The following is a 12,288-nucleotide window of genomic DNA, read 5'->3' as shown; positions in this document are numbered from 1 at the left end:
TTAGAAAGTGGAAACACTGTGACATATGCAAGAGTTATTCTTCAGCGCTGGATCTACATGCTATGTTTTTGGTTTGCTCAGGCTGGTGTAACTGGTCACAGCATTGTGCTCGTAACATGGATGATGATGAATTTTCAGCATATCGACGGGTTGGATCAAGAAGAACTGTTGAATCTGTTGGTCTCCATAGCATCTGAACTCGTCTGGTTGGGTAACCAGTTTTGGCCACATGTTGAAGTCGAAGACATTAAACAAAGAATGTTGTTCTCCACCCAGATGTTTGATAAATCACTCTTGAAGAACAACCGCTGCTGTGTCCAAGATGCTGTTGATGTCCTTGTCAATGTTTCTGTCTACATCTTCTGACTTTAGTGAAGCTGCTCTTTGCTTTGGAATTCTAATCTCTTGACCTTTAAACTTTCCATCTTTGCTTTTCTCTAAGAATGCCTGAAATGTCTTGCCTTTCTTTGTTTTCATCTTCACCAACTTCTGCCTGAGAGATTCTATCCGTCTCTGGACCTCCGATACGAGGGTCTTCCTCAGCTGAAAGGCCTTGGAAACCTCTGATACAAAATCTGTAAAGTCAATCATGAAGTGCAACACCCTTAGAAGACATTCTGTTTTAATCTCAGCCATGTAGTTTCTTGCTTTAGCAGAAGCATCATCAGCTATTTCATCCAAGTGAACAAGCGTAACTTCATAGTTTGCAAGCAGTGACTTCAAGGCCCTACTTCTTTCACTCCCCCATGATGCTTCAGATCACTCTCAGCAATTGTATAAAGTTCCCATCTCCTTTTAGGTGAACAGAAGTAGAGTTTGAAAATTCCTTTCAAAACTTCTTCAGATTTCTTGAGATATTTGCAGTCATTTTTGTGTCACACACTGCCTGCTCCAAATTGTGTGCAATTCAGTGTACCACAGTGATATATTTGTCACAGTCTTCTGCATCAGGTTTCCCTTGGAGTTATCAATGAGCAGCTTCATTGCTTCCCACTTCTTTCCTAGATTCACAGCTGTGCCATCTCTGTTTATTCCAACAAGTTTTAGGAAAGGTTTTTTTTTCCGACAGACCTGCAGTATTTAATGCCTGTAGAATTCCTGCTTTCACACCCCTAGCATGACCATGTTCAAGGTTGACTATATCTGCAAACTTTGTCTTCACTTCACCTTCAGAACTCACGTATCGCACAAACACAACCTCTTGTTCTGTTATTCCTTTATCTGTAGCTGACAAATTTGGAAAATAGATCCTCTTCCAAGTTTTTCATGAGCCAAAGTATTTTTTTCGTCAACTCTGCACATGACCTTGACATATTGTGCACTTTCAGGTTTTTCCAAAATGTATCATGTTCACAACATTGAATATGTTTTTTGCTTTTATGGTGAAATCTTAAACTCTCTTTCCTTTCAATCCCACTATAAGACTTGATTTAGGATCCAATAACTTTGGATATTTGTGACACAGTGCAAAAAAGCTCGTATCCATCATCATCTTTATTGAACTCAAATGCAGTCAGCTATGCTTTTTGAACAGAGAGCTTTTTTTTCCAGTGTCATATTTCTTTTGACTATGTTTCTTTTTTTCCACTTGTTTTGCAAACACACTCTCCTTTTTCCTCTCAACATCACCTCCACCAACAAGAAATTTCCTAATATCTGACATCGTCGTCGACAATTCGTTATCAGTGACAGTTCAGGGTGAATAGCAAGAAGCTGCTTACAACATCAACACTAGCCCTAGTTACTGCCCTTGGCTTTGCAAGATGATATGCAGTTAAGATTTGAAATATTTGAGAAAACTAGCCGATTACAATTCACCGTAAGTGATATCGAAAACAGAATGAAGTATGAGTTAGTGAACATGCCTGGTTGAAAATATCTGTGTCACCTGGTAATTAAATGCATTTACTCAATGTTATGATTGTTAAAACATTAGTGAAAAGCAAAGTTACTACCTCGTCAGTTTAATCCAATTTTCAGTCTAGCATAAGTGATAAAATAAGTATCAAGTATTTCATCTAACCTGGAAATTGCATATTTATAATAACAAAAACTAATCACCCAAGAGGAAAAGTTGATGGTAAACGATCACAAGAGGGAATTCCTTACAGTAAAGCTTACTAGTATTCTGATTGGACAGTGGCAACATTCATGTTGTAATGATTTTTCTCATTGGTCAGTTTATTTACAGCAGCCAATCATGACATTTGAAGCTTTTAGGGTACAACAACCACGGTGCACAATATGTGTTAAAAATATGGACCAAACGGCCATCAAGACTTATTCTCAAATTGCGGTTAGTTGTCAGGTAATGTTAAAATATTGCTTATCGAGATTGGCGATGTCAAAACTTTAGCATATTATTTTGAAAAATAGAAACCGTCAGAAAACATACTTGTCCTCTAGGACAAGCAATTTATGTTTTCCACTTGCCCGAAACAAATTTTTCTCATCAATACAAGTGGATGAGTGGAATTTTCGAGCCATGATCACTGTCATTGGATGAAAACCTTTTAGAAGGGGCGTCTGATTCATATTTGAGTGAAAACTCCCAAATGAACACCCAGACCTGACCAACCCTTTGCATGAGGAGCTGGCAAACAATGACTCGCTGATGTCTCAGCATGACACAGACCTTCGACCCCTAGTTGTGCTTCGACTCCCATTAATCGACAACCCACCTTTCATGTTTCACCTGGACCGACAGACGTATCCCACTCGTCAGACGGCTGTCCTAACTGTCCACCTTAGAAACTGTGGCTCAGGAACATGCGTTAGAATCCCTTGGATCAGCACCCAGTCAGATTCAAGATTCTACTCACCCATATTCCTGGTACCAAAGAAGGACTCCGAAAATCTGAGACTCATCTTCGACATGAAGATCTTCAATGAGATGTACTTGCAACAAGTTGGTGTCATGGCGCTCTTCAAGACTATTATCAAGCCAGGAGTTTACATAAGATGAACGTCGACTCACAGGATGCTTCCCTTCATGTCCCAAGCTTTCAAGGACCATTGCATGTTTCTTTGCTTTGTCTTAGAGGGCACCTACTTCCAGTGGCGTGTCCTCCTGTTTGGCATTTCTTTGTCCACTTGGCTATTTTCATAAGTGAAAAGTCCATCACCAGATTTGTACATAGCAAAGGGATAGTCTTCAAGGCATACATTAACAATTGCATTCAGGCACAGAGCAATCATGCCCTATTGCTTCAGCTCCTTTGCCAGGTTGGCAACCTAACCTTTGTTAGGTTGGCTTGTGAATATGCAGAAATCAGACCTAGTCCACACATGCCACCTGCAGCTTGTTGGGCTGGTGTTTGACACTTAGCTCAACAAGCATTTTATTCCGAAAGTCCGTTTCTGCAAGATCAAGCCTTAGTTCCCCTTGTGCTATCTCAACCCAGGACTATCCATCAAAGGCAAGAGCTTCAGGGTTTATTGAAGTCAGTCAATCCTCAATCCTGGATCCTATAGCCTGTGAACACGGTGCTCTGGCCATTCCGTGGGACTAATTTAGTGCATACGCATTTCCACCGGTTGCACTACTTCCACGCATAGTGCTCAAGTTACACATTACACAGCGAATGACACTGATTTTGGTCTCACCTTATGGGCCAGCCAGAAGTTAGTTCGTAGATCTGCAAGACATGGCCAATTCAAATCCAGTACAACTTCCCAATAGCACTGATCTTCTGGTTCATCCTCAAGCAGATCAGCTGCATTGGTCTCTGTCACACTCCATCTTCACGTCTTTTGTATTTACATAAAGTGCAAAGGGTTTTTCCCAGCAAGGGACCATGGTGATTACCATGGCACACCAAACTTCCACCAGGTCACTCTATGATGACAAACAGAAGAATTTTGAAGCTCACTTTAGGATGAGGGGTATAGCATCTCCTACTACAGTTTCGCCGCAGATGGTAGCGGAGTATCTCCAGCATCTTAGAACTTCAAAGAAATTGAAAGTTTCAACCATAGTGTACCTTCTACATACCTGGCTGCACTTAACACAGTTATTTCACTGGCTACAGGTGTGAAGGTGTCCACTCTCCCTGAACCATAATCTCTCCTCATATCTTACATTGTTGATGATAAATCCCTGAAGTTCCAGCCACCACTCTTGGACCTTTCCATGGTTCTTGACCATCTCACACCAGGAGACTACAAACCCCTGGTGGAGAAGGATTTTGAGCATGTCATATTTAAGACCTTCTTCCTCCTGGCTCTGGTAACTGAATCAGTCACTTGCGAGCTTCGCGTCCTGGATGTGTCCCATGTGAGGTTTGAGAGGTCCAGACATTCTAAAATTTTTCTTGGTTTGTGGTTGGTTTTTGTTGCCAAAATATCATTTACCAGGCCAGCTTTATCAAACTCTCACTATTCCAACGTTGTCCACCAACTTGGGCCCTGACGACACAGATCTTTCCCTTTGTCCTGGTCGGGGACTGTAGATCTGCCTAGCTGCTTTACTGTTATACATGTACAGAAGTCTCTTGTACTTAGGAAATTTTATCATAAATTGTATTTTTATATGTACATATCCTATCTCGTGCCATGGATACTCACCCGACCTGCCCAATGTGACATCACAGATTACTAGAAGCTCCAACAAGAGAATGACAATAATGGAATTTCATTTGATCATTTCAGCAATCTGCATGCTTATTGAGAAGATTGACAGGTCCTGCTATTGGAGTTGGGGCAGAGGTCAGGTGGTATAGAGGCCTCAGAAGTTTTCATTCAACTGAGCCTACAGCATATTTCCATGTACGGTCACAGGAAAAGAGAAAGGTGCATACCATAAGAATAGGATACATATATATACATACAGTTTAGGGTTAAAGTTTTCAATTTTCCTGAAACCTGTTGCTGAATCCACCAGTTTTTGTGTGAATAAATTTCTAAGGATTTGTGTTGTCATTCATCCTCCAAACACTGTCTGCAAGAATTATCCTGTTTTCTGTTTTCAAAATGGAAACATCAAAGGGAATAAATATACATGTTTCTCCCCTTTGGATGCTCAAAATTGTTCAAAAAATGTTATGCAGGAAGCTCATATTTCCCAAGGATCTTCCAGCTGATGCCTGTGTATGAGTTGATAGATGATTTGTTTCCCACTGCCAGACATGTCAGCCTTGTCATTGTCAGCAGTTGAGAATTATACATTAATAATCAAGATAGGGCAAGAAAAGAAGATGGCAAAGGTTAGTAAGAAGCTACACACCACATCACCAGCCAAAGTACTTACAGAACTGACACCATCATACTAAGCCAGAAACATTTGCTGAAAAACACCCTATGCTTTGCCAGCAGATAGTGCTCATTTCAACTGGAGGATATCCACACACAGTGAATGACTATAAAGTGGAATTTGTAAGTGGTTTTATCAACACTTTTGCATCATATGTTTGAACACATGGTCAAAGTAACACTCTCTCATTTTGCTTGGAAGATTGTATCCCTAAGGCTTTAACCATAGCCTCAAGGGTGTCAGAGCTACATGCATCTTATGTCAGGTCCATTACATTCCCAAGGCATCTCTTCAGCGTTATGATCAGAGCATTACCTGTTTTCCTTGCCAAGAATCAGATATCAGAATCTGCTTTAGGGACCTGTACGGCAACAAATGTTTTCTATCCCTTCTCTAGCTTCTAAGCTAGACTTGGATTCTTATGCCCATTTAGAGCTCAAAAGTGGTTATAATCTTGACAAGACAGAGGCTTTTGGCTGAAGACATTGAAGACTATGGATATTCTCCAGGATCAGTCTGACACAGATATTAAAGTACAGTCTCAACGTGGATCAAGAAAAGTACCACCTCTGCTTATGTCATGATGGAAGTCCACCTTCCCCTTTATGGGTCATTCTGGTTACATCATCTTTAACCTCATGGAAGACAGTGTCCATTAACAGATCATACACGATGACATTGTCAGTGGACAACCACCAGAAAATTTTGTCTCCTTGATTGATAGAAGCCTAAAAACCTAACAGTGTTAGTCATTTGAGAAGAGATACCATGAATAAGAAGAAAACAGTCATCACTGAGGATGCCTCCACATTAGTTCGGACCTGAGTTTGATTATTGCGATACCAGAAAATTTTTCTGTACATTACTAAGTGAGTCGAATGCCTTAAATGGTAGACTACAGCAAAATCTGGAAGCTAGTCATATGTAATAAGTGATATCACTTGTTCTTCCAGGATTATTAGTGATACAAACCGGAAATGGCGTTATGATGATGTCATTCCAAGTACCATTAACTGGGAGTGATGTCATTAATGATGTCATCAGAATTCCCTATGTTATCGTCTGAGGTATCATTAAGTGTTGCAACAACCCAAATGCAGGACTGGTCTTGTCAGTGAACATTCAGGTATTTGAGTGGAATGGTTCTGAAATCAAGTTTTAGAGGTATGTATGTATGTGTAAGAGTTTTGTAGCATTATTAACAGTTATAATATTCTCACAAGAAAGTTATGACAACACAAATCATGAAGGTTGTATAAAAAATTTATTCCCGTTAAACCTATGGATCAGAATCATGATTCTGGAAATAAAGCAATCAAGTGTTAAAGGTGGTATTCAAAGATATTATTGGTAATTCCTCAAATGTTTACCATGATTTTTCACTGACCCCATGGAATTTGTCAAGGCTGCTTATCAAGACTGATTATTCTAATCAGAAGTCAACAATGGGTCATCAATTTTGTTCTGGGGAGTTGGTGTCAGCATTTTTGTACATATTTAGAAATTATACTTAAAAATTATCAGAAGATGGGGGCGGGTGATTGATTTTGTACATGACATGCATGGGGCTCACTTTGTGCATACATTTTAGGGATGGTTGGCGGGGGGGGGGGGGGGCATTCTCATTATTCATGCTTCTCCATAAAACTCCACACCCAATCCCATAAATTATGTGTCTGTCTGCAGGATAACCGAACAGCTCTTCATGAAACAGCACGGTCAAAGTGCACTGATGGCCGCAAATTGAAAGCTATCACCCAACAGCTTGTGGCAGCAGGGAGTGATGTCAATGCAAAGGGCAGTGACCTTGGGGAGGTATGTGTCTTCCATGTAGTTAATATGCAGGTCATGCAAGAACATTTGTGTCTATGAGACTTGCCAGATACTGTGACCAGTGTTATACAGGGATGTAGGTATACATGGATGTAGGTATACAGAGATGAAGGTATACAGGGATGTTGAAATTCTGGGATGTAGGTATACATTGATGTAGAGATATAGGGATGTAGGTTATACAGGGGTGTAGGTGTACAGAGATAGAGTTATACATAGATACAGGGATATAGGAATACAGGGGTATAGGTCCCCAGGAATGAATGTATACAGGGAAGCAGGTATACAGAAATATAGGTATACAGAAAAAATGTTATTATGCGGGTATGCAGAGATATACGAATTAATGGATGTAGGTATACTGAGATGTAGGTATACAGGGATAGAGGAATAGAGAGATGTAAGTATACCAAGATGTAGGTATACTAAGATATGCGAATACATATATGTAGGTATACAGGGATAGAGGAATACAGAGATGTAGGAACACAGAAATGTAGGTATAGCGAGATGTAGGAATACAGAGATGTAGGAACACAGAAATGTAAGTATAGCGAGATGTAGGAATACAGAGATGTAGGAACACAGAAATGTAAGTATAGCGAGATAGAGGAATACAGAGATGTAGGTATACAGAGATAGAGGAATACAGAGATGTAGGTATACAGAGATAGAGGAATACAGAGATGTAGGTATACAGAGATGTAGGTATACTGAGATGTAGGTATACAGAGATAGAGGAATACAGAGATGTAGGTATACAGAGATAGAGGAATACAGAGATGTAGGTATACAGAGATGTAGGTATACTGAGATGTAGATATATACGAGGATGTAGGTATACAGATCTAGAGATGTAAGCATACTGAGATGTAGGTACACAGAGATGTAGGTATAATGAGATGTAGGTATACAGAAATGTAGGTGTAGAGAGATGTAGGTATACAGGAATGTTATACAGGGAAGCAGGTATACAGAGATGTAGATATACAGAGATGTAGGTATACTGAGATGTAGGCATACAGAGATGTAGGTATACTTAGATGTTATACAGAGATGTAGGTATACAGAGATGTTATACAGGGATGTAGGTATACAGAGACATACATATGCAGAGATGTAGGTATACTGAGATGAAGGAATACGGAGATGTAGGTATACTGAGCTGTAGGTATACAGGGATGTATGTATATTGAAATGTACGTATACTGAGATGTAGGTATACTAAGATTTAGGTATACTGAGATGTAGGTAAACAGGGATATAGGTATATACGGGGATGTAGGTATACTGGGATGTAGGTATACAGAGATGTAGGTATACGGGGATGTAGGTATACAGAGATGTAGGTATACTGAGCTGTAGGTATACAGGGATGTATGTATATTGAAATGTACGTATACTGAGATGTAGGTATACTAAGATTTAGGTATACTGAGATGTAGGTAAACAGGGATATAGGTATATACGGGGATGTAGGCATACTGGGATGTAGGTATACAGAGATGTAGGTATACGGGGATGTAGGTATGCAGAGATGTAGGTATACGGGGATGTAGGTATGCAGAGATGTAGGTATACGGGGATGTAGGTATGCAGAGATGTAGGTATACGGGGATGTAGGTATGCAGAGATGTAGGTATACGGGGATGTAGGTATGCAGAGATGTAGGTATACGGGGATGTAGGTATACAGAGATGTAGGTATACGGGGATGTAGGTATACAGAGATGTAGGTATACTGGGATGTAGGTATGCAGAGATGTAGGTATACGGGGATGTAGGTATGCAGAGATGTAGGTATACGGGGATGTAGGTATGCAGAGATGTAGGTATACGGGGATGTAGGTATGCAGAGATGTAGGTATACGGGGATGTAGGTATGCAGAGATGTAGGTATACGGGGATGTAGGTATGCAGAGGTGTAGGTATACTGGGATGTAGGTATACAGAGATGTAGGTATACGGGGATGTAGGTATGCAGAGATGTAGGTATACGGGGATGTAGGTATACAGAGATGTAGGTATACGGGGATGTAGGTATACAGAGATGTAGGTATACAGGGATGTAGGTATGCAGAGATGTAGGTATACGGGGATGTAGGTATGCAGAGATGTAGGTATACGGGGATGTAGGTATGCAGAGATGTAGGTATACGGGGATGTAGGTATGCAGAGATGTAGGTATACGGGGATGTAGGTATGCAGAGATGTAGGTATACGGGGATGTAGGTATGCAGAGATGTAGGTATACGGGGATGTAGGTATGCAGAGGTGTAGGTATACGGGGATGTAGGTATGCAGAGGTGTAGGTATACGGGGATGTAGGTATGCAGAGGTGTAGGTATACGGGGATGTAGGTATGCAGAGATGTAAGTATACAGAGACGTAGGTATACAGAGATGTAAGTATACAGAGACGTAGGTATACAGAGATGTAAGTATACTGTATTCTACTGAAAATGGCTCCTCCTCTGCATGGGCAGTGATTCTGTGTTCAGACACTTCTATTTCTTCTGCTGTATGTTCACCTTTTATTCTGTATTCACCTGTAGTTGAACAGTTATATGAGAATCTGTATACCCATGCATTGATATGTGTGAGATTTCTCATCTTAGTCCCTCAACATACATCTAACCAACTGCCAGTGTTCAACTCATTAATGTTGTCACCAGCTATAACCACAAAAAGCACGGGATTTGTTAATCCACATGCATATACGCATGGCTATGGGTGCATTTGGGCGTGCTGACCCACACTAAAAACAAAAACATCCGTTTCCGTCTGTTCAAGACCCGTGAAGGTCCGTGGTAGAATAGGCCTTCAGCAACCCATGCTTGCCATAAAAGGTGACTCTGCTTGTCTTAGGAGGCGACTAACGGGATTGGGTGGTCAGGCTCGCTGACTTGATTGGCATATATCATGCTAAACTCACTCACGCACTGTTTATAAAACAGGTGTGTGACCATTGAGTTGTTGTAACGTAGTGATCTAAAAACAAATGTAATTGATTTCAAAATTTATCCTTAGATTGTTAGAGCAATGAAAATAGAACATGATTGAGCTGTGTTAATCCAGATTAGCCCAGCACTGACACTTGATTGAGCAATGACACCTGTATCGTTTTTGTGTTCTTGACTTATGTTAGTAGAGTGAATGATATATCTATCTATATATTATTCTATTATTCTATTCTCGCGTCATGAAGTCTGACGTGAAGTTCGCGAAAATTAAACAGTTGTGAAAATTTGGCTGTTTACAGTATTGCTTTTGCCCACACATCCCATTTTAGTTCCATAATACATCCTGCTGGACATCAACCAAGTAAAAATGCAAAAATTACATCATCATCTTGATCCCAGATCTTAACAATAGATGTTCAGAGATGTAGGTATACAGGGATGTAGGTATACAGGGATAGAGGAATACAGAGATGTAAGTGTATAAGGACATAGTTATACTGAGATGTACTGATTGTGGAAAACATATTTTTGATTAAATGGAATTTTGTTGTTTCTGTATTTGAATGAAGTAAACTACCCATAAATATGATGAATATTCACGAACAAACACACAACATGGAATTGCAATTCCAGTGTCTCTCTTGCACTCATGGATTTTACAGCATGAGATTATGAGTAAAAAAGAAGATCACTGCAAAAGAATCTGGGGAAACCCCTTATGTTTGGTGAATACAATAAAAATGTACTTATGTTTCGATTATAAACAGTAGTCATTCACCACAGGTCCTCCAATAATCAGTAGAGGATTTGGTTTCCAATTCCCAGCACTTTGATACACAGTACCAGTGTTGGCTCAAGAGAGGGTTTTGGAGTGTTTTGACTCATCAAATTCAGTGAGGACCCCCTCTATTTTACATCTGCCCATCTATTTAACATTGGAGGGGGGTCCAGAAACATTATTTTCATCAATTTGGACCCACTCAAAATTTCACCCAAATCTAACACTGCAGTACCCTGGGATATAGGGTATACAGGGATGGAGATGTAGGCCTAGGTTGTAGACGTGAGGGATGCAGGCATATTGGCACACACTGACATACAAGGATATAGATGTGATGTATGAGTACAGTAATGCAGGCACAACGGGAAGTATAAGGAATGTAGGAATGCAATGAAGTGGTTACACAAGGATATGGGGACATTTCAAGACAGTTTCCTATCCGCCAGTTCATGTCTAAAGTCTAAAATGTGTCTTCAGGTGATCAAGTAAAGCATCTTTTCTGCAGGTTGATTTCACTGCACTAATGTTTGCTTCCTACCATGGGCATCCAGAGGTGGCCACAGTGCTGATAGAGACAGGGTGTCACCTCAATGACTGTGGCTCAGTGAGTATCATGGAGTAGCACTCCCATATCACAGACTTCTACATTACGTTATGGAGGACCACTTACTCACCCGATCACACACAGTTCTGTGTTACATTAGAGAATCACTTACTCACCCCATCACACAGAGTTCTACATTACATTAGAGAATCACTTACTCACCCCATCACACAGAGTTCTACATTACATTAGAGAATCACTTACTCACCCCATCACATAGAGTTCTACATTACATTAGAGAACCACTTACTCACCCCATCACACAGAGTTCTGCATTAGAGAACCACCTACTCACCCTATCCCACAGAGTTCTACATTACATTAAAGAACCACCTACTCACCCCATCACACAGTATTCTACGTTACATTAGAGAACCACTTACTCACCCCACCACACAGTATTCTGCATTAGAGAACCACATACTCACCTCAACACACAGAGTTCTACATTACATTATGGAGAACTACATACTCACCGCTTCACACAATGTTCTACATTACATTATGGCAGACCGCACACTCTCCCCATCACCAAGAGTTTTAAATTGCATTGGAGAAGTTCATCCATCAACCCCATCACACAGACATTTACATTACTTAAGGGAAAGTCACCCAGTCATCCAGTCTCAGTATTATTGTTTATTGAATCTAACAAACCCTAGTAGGAGTTCACGTCAGGTAACCCTTGAGCGACCCATGACTGTCCAATCAAATGGGAGACGGCCGAATGGATTTACCCATCTGACAATGACTACTTTTTAGGGTTTAGCGGGACTTACAAAATTCCCTAGTCGCTGACACATTTTTTCTCAAGAAATGAAAATCTACATGAATTACAAATAAGTGACCTTCAGTATA

The 12,288-nt window shown here is 40.4% G+C and overlaps 1 protein-coding gene across 3 annotated transcripts in view; it reads left to right on the top strand.

The window, feature by feature from the left end:
• LOC137278710 (ankyrin repeat domain-containing protein 6-like) overlaps nt 1-12,288 on the top strand; it is a 105,237-nt gene that overhangs the window by 75,191 nt on the left and 17,758 nt on the right. For all 3 annotated transcript variants that reach the window (XM_067811224.1, XM_067811226.1, XM_067811225.1), the window contains 2 exons: nt 6,938-7,066; nt 11,332-11,430. In XM_067811224.1, the coding sequence (XP_067667325.1) occupies nt 6,938-7,066; nt 11,332-11,430 (228 nt within the window). The remainder of the gene's footprint in view (nt 1-6,937; nt 7,067-11,331; nt 11,431-12,288) is intronic.

The sequence above is a fragment of the Haliotis asinina genome, chromosome 3 (genome assembly GCF_037392515.1).
Source record: "Haliotis asinina isolate JCU_RB_2024 chromosome 3, JCU_Hal_asi_v2, whole genome shotgun sequence".
Classification (NCBI taxonomy): Eukaryota; Metazoa; Mollusca; class Gastropoda; order Lepetellida; family Haliotidae; genus Haliotis; species Haliotis asinina.
Note: the sequence above shows the minus strand (reverse complement) of the source record. Positions and strands in the feature narration are given on the sequence as shown.